Source organism: Falco punctatus (assembly GCF_963210335.1).
Source record: "Falco punctatus genome assembly, chromosome: 19".
Lineage (NCBI taxonomy): Eukaryota > Metazoa > Chordata > Aves > Falconiformes > Falconidae > Falco > Falco punctatus.
This window is the reverse complement of record NC_137599.1, coordinates 1,009,441-1,030,828: the sequence shown is the minus strand read 5'-3', so window position 1 is coordinate 1,030,828 and position 21,388 is coordinate 1,009,441. Positions and strand designations below refer to the sequence as shown.

The following is a 21,388-nucleotide window of genomic DNA, read 5'->3' as shown; positions in this document are numbered from 1 at the left end:
GCCAACTGACAGAACCTGACTATCCAAGGTGAAGGTCTGACCATGCCTGGGCAGAGGTGTGGGTAGTAGACCAGAGCAGAGAGGACTTGGCAGACATCTGACCAACACTGCTGGTTTGCTGCAACTGACCATGGCATGATATTGCTTGTAGAGGAATGAAGGCAGTGGGCTGATTACATTGATAACATGCAGCTGTGGCCTTGCCTCAAAGGCAGGGGGTTATTGTCATGGACGATGTGCAGCTGTAGCTCATCCTGCTAAGTGGTTAAATAGCCCTGAGGCGTGTGGGAGAGAGGCTGGTTGGAGGAGGAGCAGGGAGGAGCTGGATGTAGCCGAGAGAAGCAGCAGTGTGGCCTGGCCTCTGGAGGATGGAGACACAGCATGGACAGTAGCATCTGACCCATGGTAAAGCCTTGTTGCAGCTTGCTAGTTTTGCTCGTGCTGTGACAATTGGTGTCCCATGTAAGGAAAACTGATTGGGCCTCAGTCTGTAACAACCACTGACACCTGTTGTAACTCACTGAATGTGTGTGTTTCCCGGGTGCATTGGTTTCTTAATAGTCTCATTCTTAATTGCCTGCTTCAAATATCCAAGATGCCTGACAGCTATATATCTATAGACCATGGGCAGGGGTTACATTATGTGTGATTAGGACCAGGAGAGAATGCTGGCTGAGAGCTGATACTGTCATTGCCCGATGGAGCATGACACACCCGCTAAGCTGACCATCCTTGAAAACCAATTACCATCGGTTCATCCACAAAAAAGCATGAATTTAGCATGTTGCCAAGCGATAGAATCCACTGCAGGGAGTTCTCCCCTTCCTCGCCCGTTATTCCCCGGGCAGACTGGGAGAGCTGCCACAGAAGGAGGGAGGACTCGGAGGCACAGGCCTGGATGCAGCACAACTTTAATGAGTCGAAAGAAGAAAAGGAGGTGGCTCCTAGGCAGCGCCAGGGGCAGCCACTGAGGTGCGGTGGAGCTCCTGCAGGGTGTCCGTCTGCCTGCCCTGCGGAGGGAGGGAGGCCAACAGGTGCCAGCCACGCTGGTGCTGGGAGGCTAGGCGACAGCAAAGGGAAGAGGGCAAAAAGGCTGAGTGGAAGAAGGGGCCAATGGCACGGAGCTCCATCTCCGGTCCATGTTCTGAGGTCCTGAAGGTTCTTGCCCAAAGCTGTTGCCAGCACCTTTAGCAGGGGCGACATCTGCTGCCGCAGTAGCGGCTGGTGATGCAGGAGAGGTCAAAGCCCCCGGAGTTGATGGGCACTCCCTCACAGCTGAGGATGCTGCCAACGGCAGCGGAGGTGGAGGAGCCCACGGCGGTGTTCTGCGGGAAGGAGCTGAGGATGGGGCCGGGCAGGGTCACCACCACGGCGGAGGGCTGGATGACGATGTTGGAGCTCTGGCACTGCCTGCAACAGGGCTCGTTGCAGCTGCTGGCCAGCGGGGTCGGGCCGCAGGGCTGGCAGGGCTGGCACGGGTTGCAGCAGGACATGGCTTGGGGCTGGAGGTGCACCTGGGAGAGAGGGCAGGGGAAGCCAGAAACGGGGAAACATGAGAAGCAGCACTGCACCCAACCACAGCGGGGCCACCGCATCTCCTGGCCCAGCACACGCTGCCCAGCTGAAAGCCCAGGAGCCACCTCAGCTACGTCCCAGGCTCTCTCTGCAGAAGACCTTCTCCCCCCTTCCCTCTCCCGTGAGAAGCAGCTCCCAGCCCGGGGCTAGCACAGCCCACACGAGCTGAGCCCTCCACGGAGGAAAGACCTGGTCTGGAAGGAGGAGGACAAGAGACTTCACACGCACCTGATTCCCAAGGAGAAGGGGGCAAGAGAAGCGCATGAGAGCGCAGAGAGTCGGGCCGCCTTTTATAGCAGTCCTGCACTGCCTCGGGCCCAGAGGCACCCTCTGTGGAAGTAATAATTTTCTGACAAGTTCCTGGCAAATGCAGACCATCCCACCTAATGGTATGGGCTGTGTCCTGGTTTCCTGCACCGCTGCCTTTTCATTTCCTTGCTTACGGCACGTGCTTTCCCACATGAAGGCTGCTCTAAGTGCCGGCATGAGAAGGCCAAGGATTTCCGGGACAGGAACGTGCCGGCGCAGGAGGAAGACGCAGCTCAAGTGCTGGTGGCATCCCATGCGGAGAGGTGATGTGCGCCTGGCTCATTCCCGTGGGCTTGCTTGCGGCACAGTTGTCGGGAAAGGGGCACCGCTCCCATGCTTCTCATCTGCGTTGGCCCCAGGACTGCCATGGGAGAGGGCACGGCACATCCTTTCCTCTTGCTCCCCCCATCTCTCTCTGATGGTCGCTCATTGCCATCTCCTGTCTTTCTGTAAGCGTGCAGAGGTTTGCCTGGCTCCGTGCAGGCGTGAATGAGCACACGTGTGTCAGCCTGTACTTGTGTGGGTCAGGGTGAAGACCTTGGCCTTCCCGGGGGTGTCCCTGGGCACTGCAGAGCAGCAGATCGCCCGTGCCAGCCAGAGCCCATTACAGCTGAGAGGCAGTGCCTTTGGCCGGGCAGAGAGGTGCCCAGGGAGCTGAAACGCAGCCTCTGCCCCCGCACCCCCACCTCTTGCTTTAAGTACAGGGCCAGGAAAGCCTGCCCGCCTCTGCGGGCCCCTGTCCCTGAATCGGTCCCCTTATGGTGCCGTCTTGCTGGGGGCTGGGGCGGGACGCAGGCTCCTCGTGTCCAGGCCAGGGCCAGGTGCACTTCGGCCTGGTGCTCACTGAGGCACGGCCTCAGACCTGGTGCCAAATGGGTGTGGAAGGGAAGGGACGGGGCTCCGCATGTTGCTCGGCTGTGAGATGGGGTGCCGCAGGGGCAGTCGCGCAGCTCTGAGTCCAGCTCCTTTGGTGTTCAAGCACCATGAGTTCCAGGTCACGCACAGAACACGGAGTCTGAAGGCCAAGCACCTGTGTCTGGGGAGGCAGAGACAAGGCGTTCAGGGGAAGGTGCCAAAACCCGGCTGCTTCTTCATGAGCAGGTCAGGTAAAGTCCCTCTTTGCGCAGAAGGAAACTTGTGTGTGCTGACCGCAGCGCCCGCAGCCGCAGCCCCCTGCGCTGCTGCGCGGTGGGGGAAATAGAAGAGCCGTGAATGAAGGAGGGAAGCTGAGGCTGTGGAGAAGACGTGGGGACGGGGTGGAGGTATCTTAAGGGCTTTTCTGCTGTTTCTCTCCCTGCTGCTCTATTTTTCATTGGCAATATGTTTGAGGAATGTTCCCCCAGTCAAGTCTGTTTTTCCAGTGAAAGTAACGGGTAAGTGATGCCGCTGGCTTTGCCTCGACCCACAGCCTTTTTCACCTTCTTTCCCCCTCTGTCGCGTTGCGCAGGGAGAGGGAGAGAGCAGCCTGGTGGGTCTGGAAGCCAGCCAAGGTCTTTTCAGGATTGCCCCACTTATGGTTCGTGCAAGTGCCGTGAGTGTTTGTCATTTATGTGCTTTTTTCCTGCTTTCTCTCTGTGCCATCAGGAGCAGACTCCTTCTGCCACAGACCTTCCCCTCAGAGGACAGTGGGCAATGATGCCCATTGGCCTCTGCAGGGACCCGCTGTACGGACGTGACGGAATGAGAGGGGACTTGCCGTAGCTACCCTTGCCCTCGGATGCACACCCTGCCCCTTCGTCCTGGAGATGGGTGGGGAGGTGAGGAGGAGGCGGCTGTGGGCTCTAGCCAGGGTGATTTCTCCCGCTATTCCCTCCTTCCGTCCTCGTCGCCACCTTCTGTCTGAGCCTTCTCCCCCAGCACAGCTCCATGCAGAGCAGGAGGAACTGCCCTGAGTGCCCGTGGGGCTGCTGACCTCCCAGGGCCTCCTGCAGCACCGGGCTCGTCCCATGAAGACAGGGCAAGTTGGCACCACCATCCGCAGGGCATGTTTGGAGGCCAAGGGCACTATTTCTGGGCAGACACACAGCACGGGAAGGGCTGATGGGCACGGGCTGTGCAGTGGCCAGAGATGTTGTCCTCAGCTCCGAGGGACAGCGACCAAAGGAGGCCATGGGGCTGTGTGTGCTGCCCTCCCATTGGTCTAGGAATGAGAAAGGAGCCACTTGCTCCCCCATTTGTTCCCTCCCGGCGCATCTCCTTCCTCCCTGCGCAGGTTTTAGAGAACATCCAGAGAGGAAAGGACCACACAGAGCCAGGGGCTGGGATGCTGCAGAGTTTAATGAGTCCAAAGAGGGAAACAAGATGCCTCTGAGGGGAGGCCACAGGGAAAGGGTCGCGCGGACAGCCAAGAGCCAGTGCCCCACAGAGGGAGAGGGACAGGCAGGTCCCCCCTGGGCTGCCTTTGGTGGGCCTCGTGGCCCAGGGGAGTGGACAAAAACAAAGGCAAGGGAGGAAAAGGAGAGAGTGGAGGAAGGGAACGAGAGGCATCGGTCACGTTTCAAGAGAGCCCAGGCTGGCCCCTTCCTCAGGGCTGACACCCGTTGCAGGAGGCGTGAGGCATGCTCAGCCCCTCTCAAAGCAATGGCCACAGTCTCCGTCGTTCAGCATGGCATCATCTTCTGGGTTCCAGCGGATCCTTGTCCGGGCCGTCACCAGTGGCTTTAGCAGGGGCGACATCTGCTGCCGCAGTAGCGGCTGGTGATGCAGGAGAGGTCAAAGCCCCCGGAGTTGATGGGCACTCCCTCAGAGCTGAGGATGCTGCCAACGGCAGCGGAGGTGGAGGAGCCCACGGCGGTGTTCTGCGGGAAGGAGCTGAGGATGGGGCCGGGCAGGGTCACCACCACTGGAGAAGGCTCAATGACGACGGTGGAGTTCTGGCACTGCCTGACACAGGGCTCGTTGCAGCTGCTGGCCAGCGGGGTCGGGCCGCAGGGCTGGCAGGGCTGGCACGGGTTGCAGCAGGACATGGCTTGGGGCTGGAGGTGCACCTGGGAGAGAGGGCAGGGGAAGCCAGAAACGGGGAAACATGAGAAGCAGCACTGCACCCAACCACAGCGGGGCCACCGCATCTCCTGGCCCAGCACACGCTGCCCAGCTGAAAGCCCAGGAGCCACCTCAGCTACGTCCCAGGCTCTCTCTGCAGAAGACCTTCTCCCCCCTTCCCTCTCCCGTGAGAAGCAGCTCCCAGCCCGGGGCTAGCACAGCCCACACGAGCTGAGCCCTCCACGGAGGAAAGACCTGGTCTGGAAGGAGGAGGACAAGAGACTTCACACGCACCTGATTCCCAAGGAGAAGGGGGCAAGAGAAGCGCATGAGAGCGCAGAGAGTCGGGCCGCCTTTTATAGCAGTCCTGCACTGCCTCGGGCCCAGAGGCACCCTCTGTGGAAGTAATAATTTTCTGACAAGTTCCTGGCAAATGCAGACCATCCCACCTAATGGTATGGGCTGTGTCCTGGTTTCCTGCACCGCTGCCTTTTCATTTCCTTGCTTACGGCACGTGCTTTCCCACATGAAGGCTGCTCTAAGTGCCGGCATGAGAAGGCCAAGGATTTCCGGGACAGGAACGTGCCGGCGCAGGAGGAAGACGCAGCTCAAGTGCTGGTGGCATCCCATGCGGAGAGGTGATGTGCGCCTGGCTCATTCCCGTGGGCTTGCTTGCGGCACAGTTGTCGGGAAAGGGGCACCGCTCCCATGCTTCTCATCTGCGTTGGCCCCAGGACTGCCATGGGAGAGGGCACGGCACATCCTTTCCTCTTGCTCCCCCCATCTCTCTCTGATGGTCGCTCATTGCCATCTCCTGTCTTTCTGTAAGCGTGCAGAGGTTTGCCTGGCTCCGTGCAGGCGTGAATGAGCACACGTGTGTCAGCCTGTACTTGTGTGGGTCAGGGTGAAGACCTTGGCCTTCCCGGGGGTGTCCCTGGGCACTGCAGAGCAGCAGATCGCCCGTGCCAGCCAGAGCCCATTACAGCTGAGAGGCGGTGCCTTTGGCCGGGCAGAGAGGTGCCCAGGGAGCTGAAACGCAGCCTCTGCCCCCGCACCCCCACCTCTTGCTTTAAGTACAGGGCCAGGAAAGCCTGCCCGCCTCTGCGGGCCCCTGTCCCTGAATCGGTCCCCTTATGGTGCCGTCTTGCTGGGGGCTGGGGCGGGACGCAGGCTCCTCGTGTCCAGGCCAGGGCCAGGTGCACTTCGGCCTGGTGCTCACTGAGGCACGGCCTCAGACCTGGTGCCAAATGGGTGTGGAAGGGAAGGGACGGGGCTCCGCATGTTGCTCGGCTGTGAGATGGGGTGCCGCAGGGGCAGTCGCGCAGCTCTGAGTCCAGCTCCTTTGGTGTTCAAGCACCATGAGTTCCAGGTCACGCACAGAACACGGAGTCTGAAGGCCAAGCACCTGTGTCTGGGGAGGCAGAGACAAGGCGTTCAGGGGAAGGTGCCAAAACCCGGCTGCTTCTTCATGAGCAGGTCAGGTAAAGTCCCTCTTTGCGCAGAAGGAAACTTGTGTGTGCTGACCGCAGCGCCCGCAGCCGCAGCCCCCTGCGCTGCTGCGCGGTGGGGGAAATAGAAGAGCCGTGAATGAAGGAGGGAAGCTGAGGCTGTGGAGAAGACGTGGGGATGGGGTGGAGGTATCTTAAGGGCTTTTCTGCTGTTTCTCTCCCTCCTGCTCTATTTTTCATTGGCAATATGTTTGAGGAATGTTCCCCCAGTCAAGTCTGTTTTTCCAGTGAAAGTAACGGGTAAGTGATGCCGCTGGCTTTGCCTCGACCCACAGCCTTTTTCACCTTCTTTCCCCCTCTGTCGCGTTGCGCAGGGAGAGGGAGAGAGCAGCCTGGTGGGTCTGGAAGCCAGCCAAGGTCTTTTCAGGATTGCCCCACTTATGGTTCGTGCAAGTGCCGTGAGTGTTTGTCATTTATGTGCTTTTCTCCTGCTTTCTCTCTGTGCCATCAGGAGCAGACTCCTTCTGCCACAGACGTTCCCCTCAGAGGACAGTGGGCAATGATGCCCATTGGCCTCTGCAGGGACCCGCTGTACGGACGTGACGGAATGAGAGGGGACTTGCCGTAGCTACCCTTGCCCTCGGATGCACACCCTGCCCCTTCGTCCTGGAGATGGGTGGGGAGGTGAGGAGGAGGCGGCTGTGGGCTCTAGCCAGGGTGATTTCTCCCGCTATTCCCTCCTTCCGTCCTCGTCGCCACCTTCTGTCTGAGCCTTCTCCCCCAGCACAGCTCCATGCAGAGCAGGAGGAACTGCCCTGAGTGCCCGTGGGGCTGCTGACCTCCCAGGGCCTCCTGCAGCACCGGGCTCGTCCCATGAAGACAGGGCAAGTTGGCACCACCATCCGCAGGGCATGTTTGGAGGCCAAGGGCACTATTTCTGGGCAGACACACAGCACGGGAAGGGCTGATGGGCACGGGCTGTGCAGTGGCCAGAGATGTTGTCCTCAGCTCCGAGGGACAGCGACCAAAGGAGGCCATGGGGCTGTGTGTGCTGCCCTCCCATTGGTCTAGGAATGAGAAAGGAGCCACTTGCTCCCCCATTTGTTCCCTCCCGGCGCATCTCCTTCCTCCCTGCGCAGGTTTTAGAGAACATCCAGAGAGGAAAGGACCACACAGAGCCAGGGGCTGGGATGCTGCAGAGTTTAATGAGTCCAAAGAGGGAAACAAGATGCCTCTGAGGGGAGGCCACAGGGAAAGGGTCGCGCGGACAGCCAAGAGCCAGTGCCCCACAGAGGGAGAGGGACAGGCAGGTCCCCCCTGGGCTGCCTTTGGTGGGCCTCGTGGCCCAGGGGAGTGGACAAAAACAAAGGCAAGGGAGGAAAAGGAGAGAGTGGAGGAAGGGAACGAGAGGCATCGGTCACGTTTCAAGAGAGCCCAGGCTGGCCCCTTCCTCAGGGCTGACACCCGTTGCAGGAGGCGTGAGGCATGCTCAGCCCCTCTCAAAGCAATGGCCACAGTCTCCGTCGTTCAGCATGGCATCATCTTCTGGGTTCCAGCGGATCCTTGTCCGGGCCGTCACCAGTGGCTTTAGCAGGGGCGACATCTGCTGCCGCAGTAGCGGCTGGTGATGCAGGAGAGGTCAAAGCCCCCGGAGTTGATGGGCACTCCCTCAGAGCTGAGGATGCTGCCAACGGCAGCGGAGGTGGAGGAGCCCACGGCGGTGTTCTGCGGGAAGGAGCTGAGGATGGGGCCGGGCAGGGTCACCACCACGGCGGAGGGCTGGATGACGACGACAGAGTCCTGGCACTGCCTGCAACAGGGCTCGTTGCAGCTGCTGGCCAGCGGGGTCGGGCCGCAGGGCTGGCAGGACTGGCACGGGTTGCAGCAGGACATGGCTTGGGGCTGGAGGTGCACCTGGGAGAGAGGGCAGGGAGGAAGCATGGCACAGGGACACCTCAGGAGCAGCCTGCAACCCCACCAAAAGGAAGCCAAGGCAGGGGGCTGCACAGCGGGAAACAAGGGCTTCTTTGCCCGAGCTCAGCGGGGTCCTGCGCATAGCAGCCAGGCCCAGGGATGCTCATCACTAGCCTGGAGCAAAGGGCCAGCTCAGCCCAGCCTCAGCCTGTCTCCGTGACAGACTGTCTCTCCTCTGACCTCTCCCGCCACCCCCGTCTCGGAGCACTAACATAAGACCAAGGAGCAGGTACCAGCTGAGCTGCCCTCGAAGGCTAGACCCTGTCCTGGAGGAGGAGGTGGAGGAGAAAAGGGGCTTCCAGCTCACCTGGTTCCCAAGGAGAAGGAGGTGACAGAAGCGGCTGAGAGAGCCATCGGTTGGGCTGGCTTTTATACTGGCCCCACGCTGCCTCAGGGCCAAGGCAGCCGCTGCATAAGCAGCAATTTTCCGGCATGCTGCTAATGAACGGAAACATCCCCGGTAATGACATGGCATGTGTTGCTCTTTCCCTCTACGCTGCCCTTGCGTTTCCTGGTTTATGTCATGCCCGTGCCGTCACGGACGTCTCTTTTGAGAGCTGCGATGAGAGGGCCCGTGGTTTCCGGGGCAAGGCTGCCTCACTGTGGGCAGAAGACACGGACTAAGTGCCAGAGGGGTCCAGTGCAGGCAGGTGATGTCAGCCTGGGCTCTCTCTTTTGGGTGTTTTTGTGATCCTTCAGACAGGAACAGCTCCAGCTGCTCCTAGCCCTGCAAACTTGGTCTGCTGAGACCTGACATTGTTTTCGTGTACAAACCAATGGGCATAAAAGGAGCACTGGTATTTTTGTAATGTCTGCAAGTTCCTCTTGATGTATTGTTCTTACGTAGATGTTTAGAGGAAGAAAGGAAAAGAGATCGTATAGGCCTTATCTTCCAGAATTACTGAATAAAACAAAGTCAGGTTGGATGGAGCTTTGAGCCACTTGTCCAATGAAGAATGTCCCTGCCCAAGGCAGAGGGCTTGGAGAAGGTGATCTTCCATGGTCCCTTTGAACCCAAACATGCTACGAGTCTATCATTCTATGAAAACGAGTTGTACGTAAGTAGGAATGGACTAAGTCCTTGGAGCCACACAGTGAAGCCGCTTCAATGCTAGAAGGGATGAAATGCTGAAGTACCAGGCATGGGCGGGTGATGTTGAATTGCGCAGAAAATTTTTGGTAAGATGCACAAGCAGAACGGAAGCAAGAAAGTTGATGTCTCCTCCTTCTGAATGAGACTGTCACTACAGGCCGTTGGGTGACACAGAAAAAAGTGACGGACTCACACCCTTGTGAGATACTGGGGAAAGCAGCATGAGCTGCCAGGTTTGAGTATCAGGATGGACGTGAGCCTGCAATATAAGATTGTACAGATACATCGATCAGCATTTTTGAGAGTATAGAGAGTGAGACGAGGAATGAGCAGAAGGAATGAGGTGATGGATAGCTGGATACACAGTCCGGCAGTGTAAAAATAACTCCAGCTCTCGGGTGGATTCAGGGAGGTTCTTTGCACTGTCTGCGGAGTAGTCCCTGGTGCTTCTCTGCGTGCCGGGTGCCACGCTGCCAGATAACATTGGCTCGTTGGGCAGTCCTTAATGGCATGGAATTTAACACGACTAAGTGCCAGATCCATGCACCTAGGATGGAGTAACACCAGATACAAGTATGAATTAGGAGATGAGTTTCTGGAGAGCAGCCCTGCAGAAAAGGATCTTGGAGTTGTGTCTGACAACAGGTTCCATAGGAGTTAGCATCATGCCCTGGCAGCAAGGGGGCAAACCTTATACTAGGGTGCATTAAGCACAGTATAACCTGCTGGTCAAAAGAGGTGATTTTTCTGTTTTTTATAGCATTGGTGTGGCCTCATCTTGAGTTCTGTATGCGGTTCTAGGCCCCACAATTTCTGGTGGCTGTTAAGGTACTTGAATGTATCCAGAGAAGGGTAACAAAGCTGGTGAAAGGGCTGGAAGGTATGTCCTATGCGGAGCAGCTAAGGGCTTTGGGTTTGTCTAGCTTGGAGAAGAGGAGGCTGAGGGGGAACTTCACTGCTCTCTACAGCTTCCTGAGGAGGAGAAGCAGGGGTGGAGGTGCTGAGCTTTTCTCCCCAGTACTCAGTGACATGACATGTGGGAATGGTTCAAAGTCACATCAGACGCCATTCAGACTTGACATTCAGAAGCATTTTTTTGCTGAGCTGGTGGTCAAACACTGAAGAGGCTTCCTAGAGAGGTGGTTGACGCCCTGTGCCTGTCAGTATTTAAGAGGCGTTTGGACAACGCCCTTAATAACATGCTTTAATTATTCTTTGGCCCTGAAGTGATCAGGTAGTTGAACTATACAATCATTACAGGTCCCTTCCAGCTGAAAATATTCTATTCTGTTCTATTCTTTCCTATGCAATCCTACCTTATCCTATCCTATCCTGTCAGGGATGACTGGACTTCCAGAATGGGAGTTCACCTGTAGGTGAGCAAAGGCAGTGGGTTGATTGATGTTGATCATATGCAGCTGTGGCCTTGATTCGAAGGCAGTGGGTTGATTGCTTTGATGATGTACAGCTGTGATCCTATAGCAGAGTGGTTAAATAGCTCTGAGGCATGTGGGAGAGAGTGGGTGTCTGGATGAAGCAGAAAGATTGGGTTGAGACAGAGGGAAGGAGCAGTGTGGTCTGGTCTCTGGAGGATGAAGAAACAGTGCAGACAATAGAGTTTGCCCAATGGTAAAGCTTTTTGCTGTTTGCTATTTTACTTGTGTTGTGCTATTTCCTGACTGCTGTAACTAAAATTTCAGTGTTTACCCACATTTTCTCTGACATGCTGCTCTCTACCTTGCTGATCTGTCACCTCTCCCTAACCAAGAAAAAGTTTGTTCTTTGTTTTAATTATGCTTTCAAGCTAAACCATACTTCTGTCTCTGTAAAACACACATAAGGTTTGGTGGTGTGGGGCTGTGGCTGCAAAGTCAGAGCTGGGGCCAAAACTTCTCAGTACTCAGAGGAGTCGGAAAAAAGATTTCAAATACCTGTGTCCTGGTTTTGGCTGGGAAAGAGTTAATATTCTTCTTGGCAGCTGGTGCAGTACTGTTTTGAATTTGGGGTGAGAATAATGTTGATAGCACGTTGATGGTTTTAGTTGTTGTTACTTAATGTTTATACTAAGTCAAGGACTTGTCAGTTTCTCAGGCCCTGCTAGTGAGAAGGTCTGGAGGGGACACAGCCAGGACAGCTGACTCCAACTGGCCAAAGGGTTGTTCCATACCATACCATGTCATGCTTGGTATACAAACTGGAAGGGGTGAGCCAGGGCCTGGGACCACTGCTTGGGGAATGGCTGGGTATCAGTCAGCAGGTGGTAAGCAATTGTATTGTGCATCACTTCTTTTCTTTCCTCCATTCCCTTTGGATTTTGTTGCTCTCTCCTTCTCCCTCCTTTTCATTATAACTGTTAGTAGTATTATTATAGGTTTTCTTTTATTTAAATTATTGTTCTAATCTCAACCCTCAAGTTTTGCATTCCTTTTCAGTTCTCCTCCCCATTTCTCTGGGTGATGGGGGAGTGAGTGAGCAGCTGTGTGGTACTTACTTAAAGGCTGGGGTTGAACCACAAAAACATGCCACAGGTAAAGCAGTGTCAATTTGGGGAATCTTATAAAATTTAATTTCCTGAAAATCAAAACAAATACCTGGTCACTGAGCTGGAGGTACTTAAGGAGAATAAGGACCCAATTTAGAGAAAAGGATGTTGTGGGACACAATGTCAAAGACCTGATGCCAGAAAGCAGGGCTTGTTCCCCACTGCCTTAGAAGGAGCTGACTGTGTCTTCCTCAGCTCCAAGAAACAGTGACTGAGCATCAAGGGACTCGTTGTCCTGTCCCACCCTCCCCTTCCTCTGGGAATGGCGAATGATCTGCTTGTGTCCCCACCTTCTCCTCCACCACCCAAGGAAATGCTTTTCTTCCTCAGCAGCTCGAGACAATGACACCCAGAAAGGATTACGCTGAGGCAGAGGCTGCGATGCAGAAAGCTTTAATGACTCTGAAGCAGGAAATGAGTTCCCTTGTAGAGGAGGCTGCTGGTGGTGGGAGATCACCGGCAGCTGCCAGAAGTTTGTGCCCGTCACCCATGGCGGAGATCCCACAGAGCAGCCATCTGCCTGCCCCACAGATGGAGAGGGCTTAGCAGATCCCCCCAGTTGTCTCTGGGAGACTTACAGCCCAGAAGCACAGAAGACAGGAGATGGGAGAGAGTCAAGCAGGGAAAGCAGACTTTGGCCATGTTTCAGAGACCCCAGCTCATGCTCAGCATCTCTGAAGTCAAGGGCCAGGAGCTCTGCCCTCAGTCTAGGTCTGCATTCCTGGGGGTCCTTGTCCGGGTTGTCACCAGTGGCTTTAGCAGGGGCGACATCTGCTGCCGCAGTAGCGGCTGGTGATGCAGGAGAGGTCAAAGCCCCCGGAGTTGATGGGCACTCCCTCAGAGCTGAGGATGCTGCCAACGGCAGCGGAGGTGGAGGAGCCCACAACGGTGTTCTGCGGGAAGGAGCTGAGGATGGGGCCGGGCAGGGTCACCACCACTGGAGAAGGCTCAATGACGACGGTGGAGTTCTGGCACTGCCTGACACAGGGCTCGTTGCAGCTGCTGGCCAGCGGGGTCGGGCCGCAGGGCCGGCAGGGCTGGCACGGGTTGCAGCAGGACATGGCTTGGGGCTGGAGGTGCACCTGGAGGGAGGAAGCAGAGCACAGGGACAGGTGAGGAGCGGTCTGCCACGCGTCCATCACCCCACTGTGAGTTCTTCAAAGACAGCTGCCGAGCTGCGGGGTAGAAACTGAGCAGAGGAGTTTCATGGCCTCATGCAGACACAGTTCGGCAAAGTACCACCATGCCCAGCCGAGCTGCTGCCTGTCTCTTCAAGTAACAGCTCCCTCAGCCAAGTGCTAGGCCTTTGCCCTTCTCCCCCTCCCATGACAAGCAGCGCCACAACCCAGCATCAGGTGGAGGATCGCGCATCTGCACGGCCACAGAAGGACATGGCGAAAGCGCTTCAGACTCACCTGGTTCCCAAGGAGAACGAGGAGAGAGAAGTGGATGAGAGAGCGAGGAGCTGCGCTGGCTTTTATACTGGCCCTGACCTGCCCCAGGCCCACAGGTGGCTTCTGCGGAAGTGGCAATTTTCAAAGCTGCTCATGAGGTGAACGGAAAACATCCCAGCTAACAACATGGGCTGGGTGGCTGTTGTCCTGGATGCTGCCTTCTCATTTCCTGGCTAATGCCATACCCATTCCCTCCCAGAGGCTTCCTCTGGGTGCGGGGACTGGGAGGTCCCAGGTGTCCAGGGCAGGAATGTGTTTGCATCCGTAGAAGACTCGGCTCGTGTCAGGTGGGTGCAGTGCACCCAAGTGTTGCTGGCCTGGGGCACGCTGGTGGGGTTGCCTCGGGCTGCGTTGACAGCAAGGGGCCCAGCTGCTCCCAGCCCTATAATCCTTGGCGGGTGACCCAAGGGCTTCCCCGCCTGAGGACATGCTGCGCCTTTCTTTTTGCCTCCCTCCCAACAGGATAAGGACAGCTTCCCTGTGTGGGCTGCCTGATGCTCCCCCAAGCCCTGAGGGAGTACTTGAGAGCCCCTCTTAGCCCCCACCCTCAAATACCACAGAGGTGTGCGTCATGGCTTCCACAGAGTGCGTCAGGTGGTGGGGCTGGCTGATCCAGAGGTTTGGAGCTAGACAATATGTAGAAAGATAGAGTTATTACTTTCTATCAGGCATTACTTCTCTAAATGAAACTTGTTTAAACTTGAAACTTTACAGGCAGAAAGATGATATCTTTTTTGCGACCTGAGCATAGTAAGAAAATCCAAATGATAAGGCTGGTTTTAAATTCTTTGTGGGGAATATTTGGACAGAGACCCAACCTCCTTGACGTTAACATTGTAAAACAACCAGACGAGTCTCATGGTTACCTCTTTCCCCCAGCTTATGGAGAAAGTCTTTTTTTGGTGCTTTTATTGATGAAGATACAGCCACGGTCTCGTGGAACCACACCAAGGGTACGTGACCCTGGAGTGTACAATACTAACATTTCTGTAGCTTGCTTCACAACAGGGTATGCACACCTAGAGCTTTACAATCTCTCAGGTGCCCTGCAAAACCATTCCCTTTATCTTGTCACAGCCTCTGTGATATCTGTGAGTCATCTGGGGTGCTGGGACCCCCTTGCCCAGTGAGTTAATGGGCAAGTGTCTGCCAGATAAGCATATCATGGAGTTTGTGTCATTGGGCCCTAAATCTTACTGCTTCTTGCAGTCTAAAGAAAAGGGTAATTTCAAGGTTAAATGCATCACTTTAAGTGCAACAGAGGAAAGATCAATTTTGAGGCACTGAGGGATCTTGTGTTGTATTACAGTGCAAATCTAGACAGTGACAACCTTAAAAAGGTTCTGATAGACCAGTGCTGTATCACCGGGAACAAGCAGAAGTGTGCAATAGATACCAAGGCCCCTTTGGAACATGCAGGAGGTAGTCTATGACAAAACAGTAATGACTGAAAATTTAAAAGCCTCTTTTATGAGCATGTACTGAAAGCACCCTTTTCTGCTCTCCTGGAAAGGCATAGCAACTGTAGGGAATTTGTAAAAAGTCTTCTGGAGCATCACAGAATGGTTGAGGTTGGAAGGGAGCACTAGAAGTGACCTTGCCCAACCACACTTCTGAAGCAGGGTCACCTAGAGCAGGTTGCCCAGAATTATGTCTTGATGGCTCTTGAATCTCTTCAAGGAGGGAAACTCCACAACCTCTCTGGACAACCTGTTCCAGTGTTCAGTCACCATCACAGGAAAAAAGCGTTTCCAGTTGTTTCAGACAGCGACCTGTGTTTCAGCCTGTGCCCATCACCCATGGCACTGTCATGGGGCACCACTGAGAAGTCGTCTTTGCACCTTGCCTTCAGTTACTTATTTATACAGTGTATTGTGTTTACATGACAAGGTTTTGGCAGTGGAGGGGATTCCAGAGGTGGCTTCTGTGAGAAGATGCTAGAAGCCATTCCTGTGTTGGATGGACCCAGTTCCAGCTAGCTCCAAGAAAGACCCATCTGTGGCCAAAGCTGAGCCAATCAGTGATGCTGCTAGCATTTCTCTGATAACATATTTAAGAAGAGGTAATAAATTGTTGTGCAACATCAGCTGGGAGAGAAGTGAGAACAGGTGAGAGGAAACAATTATGCAGACACCAAGGTCAGTGAAGGAGGGGGAGGTGGCATCAGAGCTCCAGGTGCTGGAGCAGATTTCCCTGCAGCCTGTGGTAGAGACCATGGTGATGCAGGTTGTCCTGCTGTAGCCTATGGAGGTCCACAGTGAAGTAGATATCCACCCTGGAGCCCACAGAGGACCTCCTACCAGAGCAGGTAGATGTACCTTGAAGGAAGCTGTGAGCCCACTGAGAGCTGGAACAGGTTCCTGGCAGGAATGTGGTCCCACAGGGCACCCGTGCTGGAGAAGTCTGTTCCTGGAGGACTGCACCCCACGGAAGGGAGCCACACTGCAACAAGTTCATGAAAAACTGCAGCCTGTGGGAGGGATTGACATTAGAGAAGTTTGTGAAGGACTGTCTCCTGTGGGTGGGACCCCATGCTGGGGCTGGGGAAAAGCATGAGAGGGAAGGACCAGCAGAGACAACATGTGACTGCACCTCCTCATTGCCTGTCACCCTGCACCCCTCGAGGGGAGGAGGTAGAGAAGTCAAGAATGAAATTGAGCCCTGGAAGAAGGGAGGGTTGTGGGTAATGTGGATTTAGATTTGTTTGTATCTTTCATTATCCTGCTCTAATTTTGATTGGAAATAAATTCTTGAATGTAGAGGAATTCTAGAGGAATGAAGGCAGGTTAATTAACAGTGATACTATACAGCTGTGGGCTGGCTTCAGGGGTGGTGGGGTTGGCTGGTATGGATAATGTGCAGCCGGCTAGTTTGGGTAGTGCTGTGACAGCTGGGTTGAACGGAGGAGGAGCAGTGTGGCCTGGCGTCTGGAGGCAGGAGAAACATCACGGACAGTAGAATCTGACCCACGGTAAAGCCTTGTGGCAGCCTGCTAGCCTGCCTGTGCTGTGACGCTCCAAGTTGACTCTGCGTTGCCAGCAATGGTAACTGCTAAGTGATTTCCCTGTCCTTATCTCAACCCATGGGCTTTCCATTGTATCTTGTGCCCCTACCCAGCTGAGGAGGAGGAGTGATAGAGAACCTTAGTGGGCACCTGGCAGCCAGCCAAGGTCAATCCACCACACATTATGAAGATCTCTCCTGAGCTTTCTGTTCTCTAGGGTAACCAGTTACAGTTCTCTCAGCCTTGCCTCATAGCAGAGATGCTCCAGTCCCTTAAACTATCTTTATGACCCTTCATTGACTCTTTCTACTGCATCCATATCTCCATTGTACTAAGGAGCCCAGAACTGGAAACAGTACCATAGGTGTTCTCTCATTGGTGCTGAGGGAAAGGATCACCTGCTGGTAACAGTCCTCTTAACGTAGTCCAGGTCATTGTTAGTCTTCTTTTAGGAAAGGGTCCATTTCTGGCTCATGATCAACTTGGTGTCCAGCAGGATAACCCAGGTAGTTTTCTGCAAAGCTGTGTTCCAGTTGATCAGCCCCCAGCACAGAGGAACGATCCTGTCCTCCACCCTGCTCCTGTGGTGCTGGCAGTCTGTGGGGTCTGTGTAAGGGCAAGCCCCCGCACTGCAGGGTCCCCAAGCCTGCCGATGTGGGAAGGACTTGTGTAGAGGAATGAAGGCAGTGGGTTGATTAACATTATGTGCAGCTGTGGCCTTGCTGCAGAGGCAGTGGGTTGGTTGACATGGACAATGTGCAGCTGTAGCTCATACCCACAAAATGGTTAAATAGCCCTGAGGAGTGTGGGTGGAGGAGGCAGTGGTGCTGGAGAAGGAAGAACCCAAATGTCGCAGAGAGAAGGAGCAGTGTGGTCTGGCCTCAGGAGGATGGAGAAACAGCACGGACAGTAGACTCTAACCCACGGTAAAGCCTTGTTGCAGCTTGCCAGCTTGCTTGTGCTGTGACAGACTTGGCCTGTGCATGGGGAGCTGCGATGCTGCATGAAGTACAAAGGCACGCCAGCCCCGGAGCTCAGGGAATGCTGATGGAGCTTGGTGCCTGGGGGAAGGCACCCCACCCCATGCTCCAGCATGTGCCCCATGGTTGGGCTGCCAGCACTCTGATATTCGGGCACAGCTCAGGGATCCTGCTGAGTGCAGAGTCAAATCCCACTGCCATGTCTCTGCAGAGCTGGGGGCATCTCCTCTCACGCAGCACCTTTCTGGAGCAGAGGCCACTTGTGGCACTGTACAGTTCCTGGGCCTGAAGAAAGCTGCTCCTTGCTAGGAGGAAAAAAGGCACCAAAGAGCACCCATGTGTGGTTGGTCACCAGTCAGTGTCACGGGGCTGTTTTCACCCAAGGGGGAGATGGGTTCACCAGGACAGGGGACTCTAGCACAAGGCCTGCTGCAGCTGGTAGCTATGCTAACTTGTGAGCTCCTCAGCCCTACACACATGGGCTACAGAAGGGCTGTGGCAGACGCTGTGCTGAAGGGTGACAGGGCTGCATGGGGAAGTTGTCCCTGCTGCCCATGTGCAGGCAGGCTGACCATGGCCCCTAGATCAGGTGATGGAGGGAAGCAGCAGGTGCAGTAGGGAGTGTGGGCGATCCCCAAGGCTATTTACCCATTCCCAGTTCCTGCCACCCTTTGGCAATTTCTTCTTCTGAGCCTCCTTGCCCAGCAGAGCTACCTCCAAAACAAGAGAAGCACTCTTCCCCAAGGCTTTACTGACATCCCCAGGGCCTCCCACATGCCCACAGTTCTTCTCTGGAGGACAGCAGTTGCTAGGAGTTCTCTTATTCACCAGATCCAAGGGGATATTTCTGAGAAGAGCCACAGCAAGGAAGGAGTGATAGCTGCTGGCTGAAGATTAACTAGGCTCCTCTTTGTCAGCTTCAAGAGGCAGTGCCTGAAAGAGGACTCGTTGCATTCTGTTCCACCATCCAATGCCTCTAGGAGTGAAGGGTCCCCCTGTGCCCCCACCTGTTTCCCCTTCAAAGCAAAGTCCCTCCCTCAGCAGTCAATGTGCAGATGAAAGACAACCAAAAGGACACAGACACAGTTGCAGAAAACTTTTAATGAGTCTAAAGAGGGAAAGGAGATCTGTCCAAGTGGAGACCACCAGTGCAGGGAGGAGCAGAAGCAGCCAAGAATCTGTTTGCCTTTTCCTGCAGCAGAGTTCCCACAGCGTATCCGTTGGCCAGCATGGCAAAGGGAGACAAGCTGGCAGGTCGCTCCAGGCTGCTTCCTGGGGTCCTCACAGCAGGCTTTGAGGGCAGCACAAGACAAGAAAGAAGAGAGAGAAAAAGTCCAAGTGGAAGAGAGGAAAGGTAGACGTTGGCCATGTTTTCAGAGAGCCCAGGGTGGCACATTTCAGGCTGCCCTTGCAGGACAAGCCTGAGATGATCAGCTGCTCTTAAAACAATGGCACAAAGTTTGATCCTTTGTCCAGCGTCGTGTTTCTGGGTTCCTGGGAGTCCTTATCCAAGGCCGTTGCCAGCACCTTTAGCAGGGGCGACATCTGCTGCCGCAGTAGCGGCTGGTGATGCAGGAGAGGTCAAAGCCCCCGGAGTTGATGGGCACTCCCTCACAGCTGAGGATGCTGCCAACGGCAGCGGAGGTGGAGGAGCCCACGGCGGTGTTCTGCGGGAAGGAGCTGAGGATGGGGCCGGGCAGGGTCACCACCACGGCGGAGGGCTGGATGACGACGACAGAGTCCTGGCACTGCCTGCAACAGGGCTCGTTGCAGCTGCTGGCCAGCGGGGTCGGGCCGCAGGGCTGGCAGGGCTGGCACGGGTTGCAGCAGGACATGGCTTGGGGCTGGAGGTGCACCTGGGAGAGAGGGCAGGGGAAGCCAGAAACGGGGAAACATGAGAAGCAGCACTGCACCCAACCACAGCGGGGCCACCGCATCTCCTGGCCCAGCACACGCTGCCCAGCTGAAAGCCCAGGAGCCACCTCAGCTACGTCCCAGGCTCTCTCTGCAGAAGACCTTCTCCCCCCTTCCCTCTCCCGTGAGAAGCAGCTCCCAGCCCGGGGCTAGCACAGCCCACACGAGCTGAGCCCTCCACGGAGGAAAGACCTGGTCTGGAAGGAGGAGGACAAGAGACTTCACACGCACCTGATTCCCAAGGAGAAGGGGGCAAGAGAAGCGCATGAGAGCGCAGAGAGTCGGGCCGCCTTTTATAGCAGTCCTGCACTGCCTCGGGCCCAGAGGCACCCTCTGTGGAAGTAATAATTTTCTGACAAGTTCCTGGCAAATGCAGACCATCCCACCTAATGGTATGGGCTGTGTCCTGGTTTCCTGCACCGCTGCCTTTTCATTTCCTTGCTTACGGCACGTGCTTTCCCACATGAAGGCTGCTCTAAGTGCCGGCATGAGAAGGCCAAGGATTTCCGGGACAGGAACGTGCCGGCGCAGGAGGAAGACGCAGCTCAAGTGCTGGTGGCATCCCATGCGGAGAGGTGATGTGCGCCTGGCTCATTCCCGTGGGCTTGCTTGCGGCACAGTTGTCGGGAAAGGGGCACCGCTCCCATGCTTCTCATCTGCGTTGGCCCCAGGACTGCCATGGGAGAGGGCACGGCACATCCTTTCCTCTTGCTCCCCCCATCTCTCTCTGATGGTCGCTCATTGCCATCTCCTGTCTTTCTGTAAGCGTGCAGAGGTTTGCCTGGCTCCGTGCAGGCGTGAATGAGCACACGTGTGTCAGCCTGTACTTGTGTGGGTCAGGGTGAAGACCTTGGCCTTCCCGGGGGTGTCCCTGGGCACTGCAGAGCAGCAGATCGCCCGTGCCAGCCAGAGCCCATTACAGCTGAGAGGCGGTGCCTTTGGCCGGGCAGAGAGGTGCCCAGGGAGCTGAAACGCAGCCTCTGCCCCCGCACCCCCACCTCTTGCTTTAAGTACAGGGCCAGGAAAGCCTGCCCGCCTCTGCGGGCCCCTGTCCCTGAATCGGTCCCCTTATGGTGCCGTCTTGCTGGGGGCTGGGGCGGGACGCAGGCTCCTCGTGTCCAGGCCAGGGCCAGGTGCACTTCGGCCTGGTGCTCACTGAGGCACGGCCTCAGACCTGGTGCCAAATGGGTGTGGAAGGGAAGGGACGGGGCTCCGCATGTTGCTCGGCTGTGAGATGGGGTGCCGCAGGGGCAGTCGCGCAGCTCTGAGTCCAGCTCCTTTGGTGTTCAAGCACCATGAGTTCCAGGTCACGCACAGAACACGGAGTCTGAAGGCCAAGCACCTGTGTCTGGGGAGGCAGAGACAAGGCGTTCAGGGGAAGGTGCCAAAACCCGGCTGCTTCTTCATGAGCAGGTCAGGTAAAGTCCCTCTTTGCGCAGAAGGAAACTTGTGTGTGCTGACCGCAGCGCCCGCAGCCGCAGCCCCCTGCGCTGCTGCGCGGTGGGGGAAATAGAAGAGCCGTGAATGAAGGAGGGAAGCTGAGGCTGTGGAGAAGACGTGGGGACGGGGTGGAGGTATCTTAAGGGCTTTTCTGCTGTTTCTCTCCCTCCTGCTCTATTTTCATTGGCAATATGTTTGAGGAATGTTCCCCCAGTCAAGTCTGTTTTTCCAGTGAAAGTAACGGGTAAGTGATGCCGCTGGCTTTGCCTCGACCCACAGCCTTTTTCACCTTCTTTCCCCCTCTGTCGCGTTGCGCAGGGAGAGGGAGAGAGCAGCCTGGTGGGTCTGGAAGCCAGCCAAGGTCTTTTCAGGATTGCCCCACTTATGGTTCGTGCAAGTGCCGTGAGTGTTTGTCATTTATGTGCTTTTCTCCTGCTTTCTCTCTGTGCCATCAGGAGCAGACTCCTTCTGCCACAGACGTTCCACTCAGAGGACAGTGGGCAATGATGCCCATTGGCCTCTGCAGGGACCCGCTGTACGGACGTGACGGAATGAGAGGGGACTTGCCGTAGCTACCCTTGCCCTCGGATGCACACCCTGCCCCTTCGTCCTGGAGATGGGTGGGGAGGTGAGGAGGAGGCGGCTGTGGGCTCTAGCCAGGGTGATTTCTCCC

At 55.9% G+C, this 21,388-nt stretch overlaps 3 protein-coding genes across 3 annotated transcripts; all 3 read right to left on the bottom strand.

Moving 5' to 3' along the window:
- Nucleotides 1-4,143: 4,143 nt before the first annotated feature.
- Nucleotides 4,144-4,869, bottom strand: LOC308055625 (feather keratin Cos1-1/Cos1-3/Cos2-1). Its single transcript, XM_080369821.1, has one exon. The coding sequence runs from the start codon at nt 4,848-4,850 to the stop codon at nt 4,545-4,547; it is 306 nt and encodes a 101-aa protein (XP_080225947.1). The 5' UTR covers nt 4,851-4,869; the 3' UTR covers nt 4,144-4,544.
- Nucleotides 4,870-7,500: 2,631 nt separating this feature from the next.
- Nucleotides 7,501-10,185, bottom strand: LOC308055620 (feather keratin Cos1-2-like). Its single transcript, XM_080369816.1, has 2 exons — nt 8,596-10,185; nt 7,501-8,228 (listed from the first exon to the last, which is right to left on the bottom strand). Exons 1-2 carry the CDS (start codon nt 8,761-8,763, stop codon nt 7,902-7,904), a joined length of 495 nt encoding a protein of 164 aa, XP_080225942.1. The 5' UTR covers nt 8,764-10,185; the 3' UTR covers nt 7,501-7,901.
- Nucleotides 10,186-12,550: 2,365 nt separating this feature from the next.
- LOC308055622 (feather keratin Cos1-1/Cos1-3/Cos2-1-like) lies at nt 12,551-13,634 on the bottom strand. The gene has a single exon (XM_080369818.1). The coding sequence runs from the start codon at nt 13,060-13,062 to the stop codon at nt 12,679-12,681; it is 384 nt and encodes a 127-aa protein (XP_080225944.1). The 5' UTR covers nt 13,063-13,634; the 3' UTR covers nt 12,551-12,678.
- Between the last annotated feature and the right edge of the window lie 7,754 nt (nt 13,635-21,388).

Coding starts and splice junctions, on each gene's coding strand:
- LOC308055620 (XM_080369816.1), bottom strand. CDS start 8,763: ATGCCATGTCATTACCGGGGATGTTTCCGTTCATTAGCAGCATGCCGG. Junction 8,229..8,595: donor TCCTTCTCCTTGGGAACCAG/GTGAGCTGGAAG, acceptor CCTCTCTCCCAG/GTGCACCTCCAGCCCCAAGC.
- LOC308055625 (XM_080369821.1), bottom strand. CDS start 4,850: ATGTCCTGCTGCAACCCGTGCCAGCCCTGCCAGCCCTGCGGCCCGACC.
- LOC308055622 (XM_080369818.1), bottom strand. CDS start 13,062: ATGGACGCGTGGCAGACCGCTCCTCACCTGTCCCTGTGCTCTGCTTCC.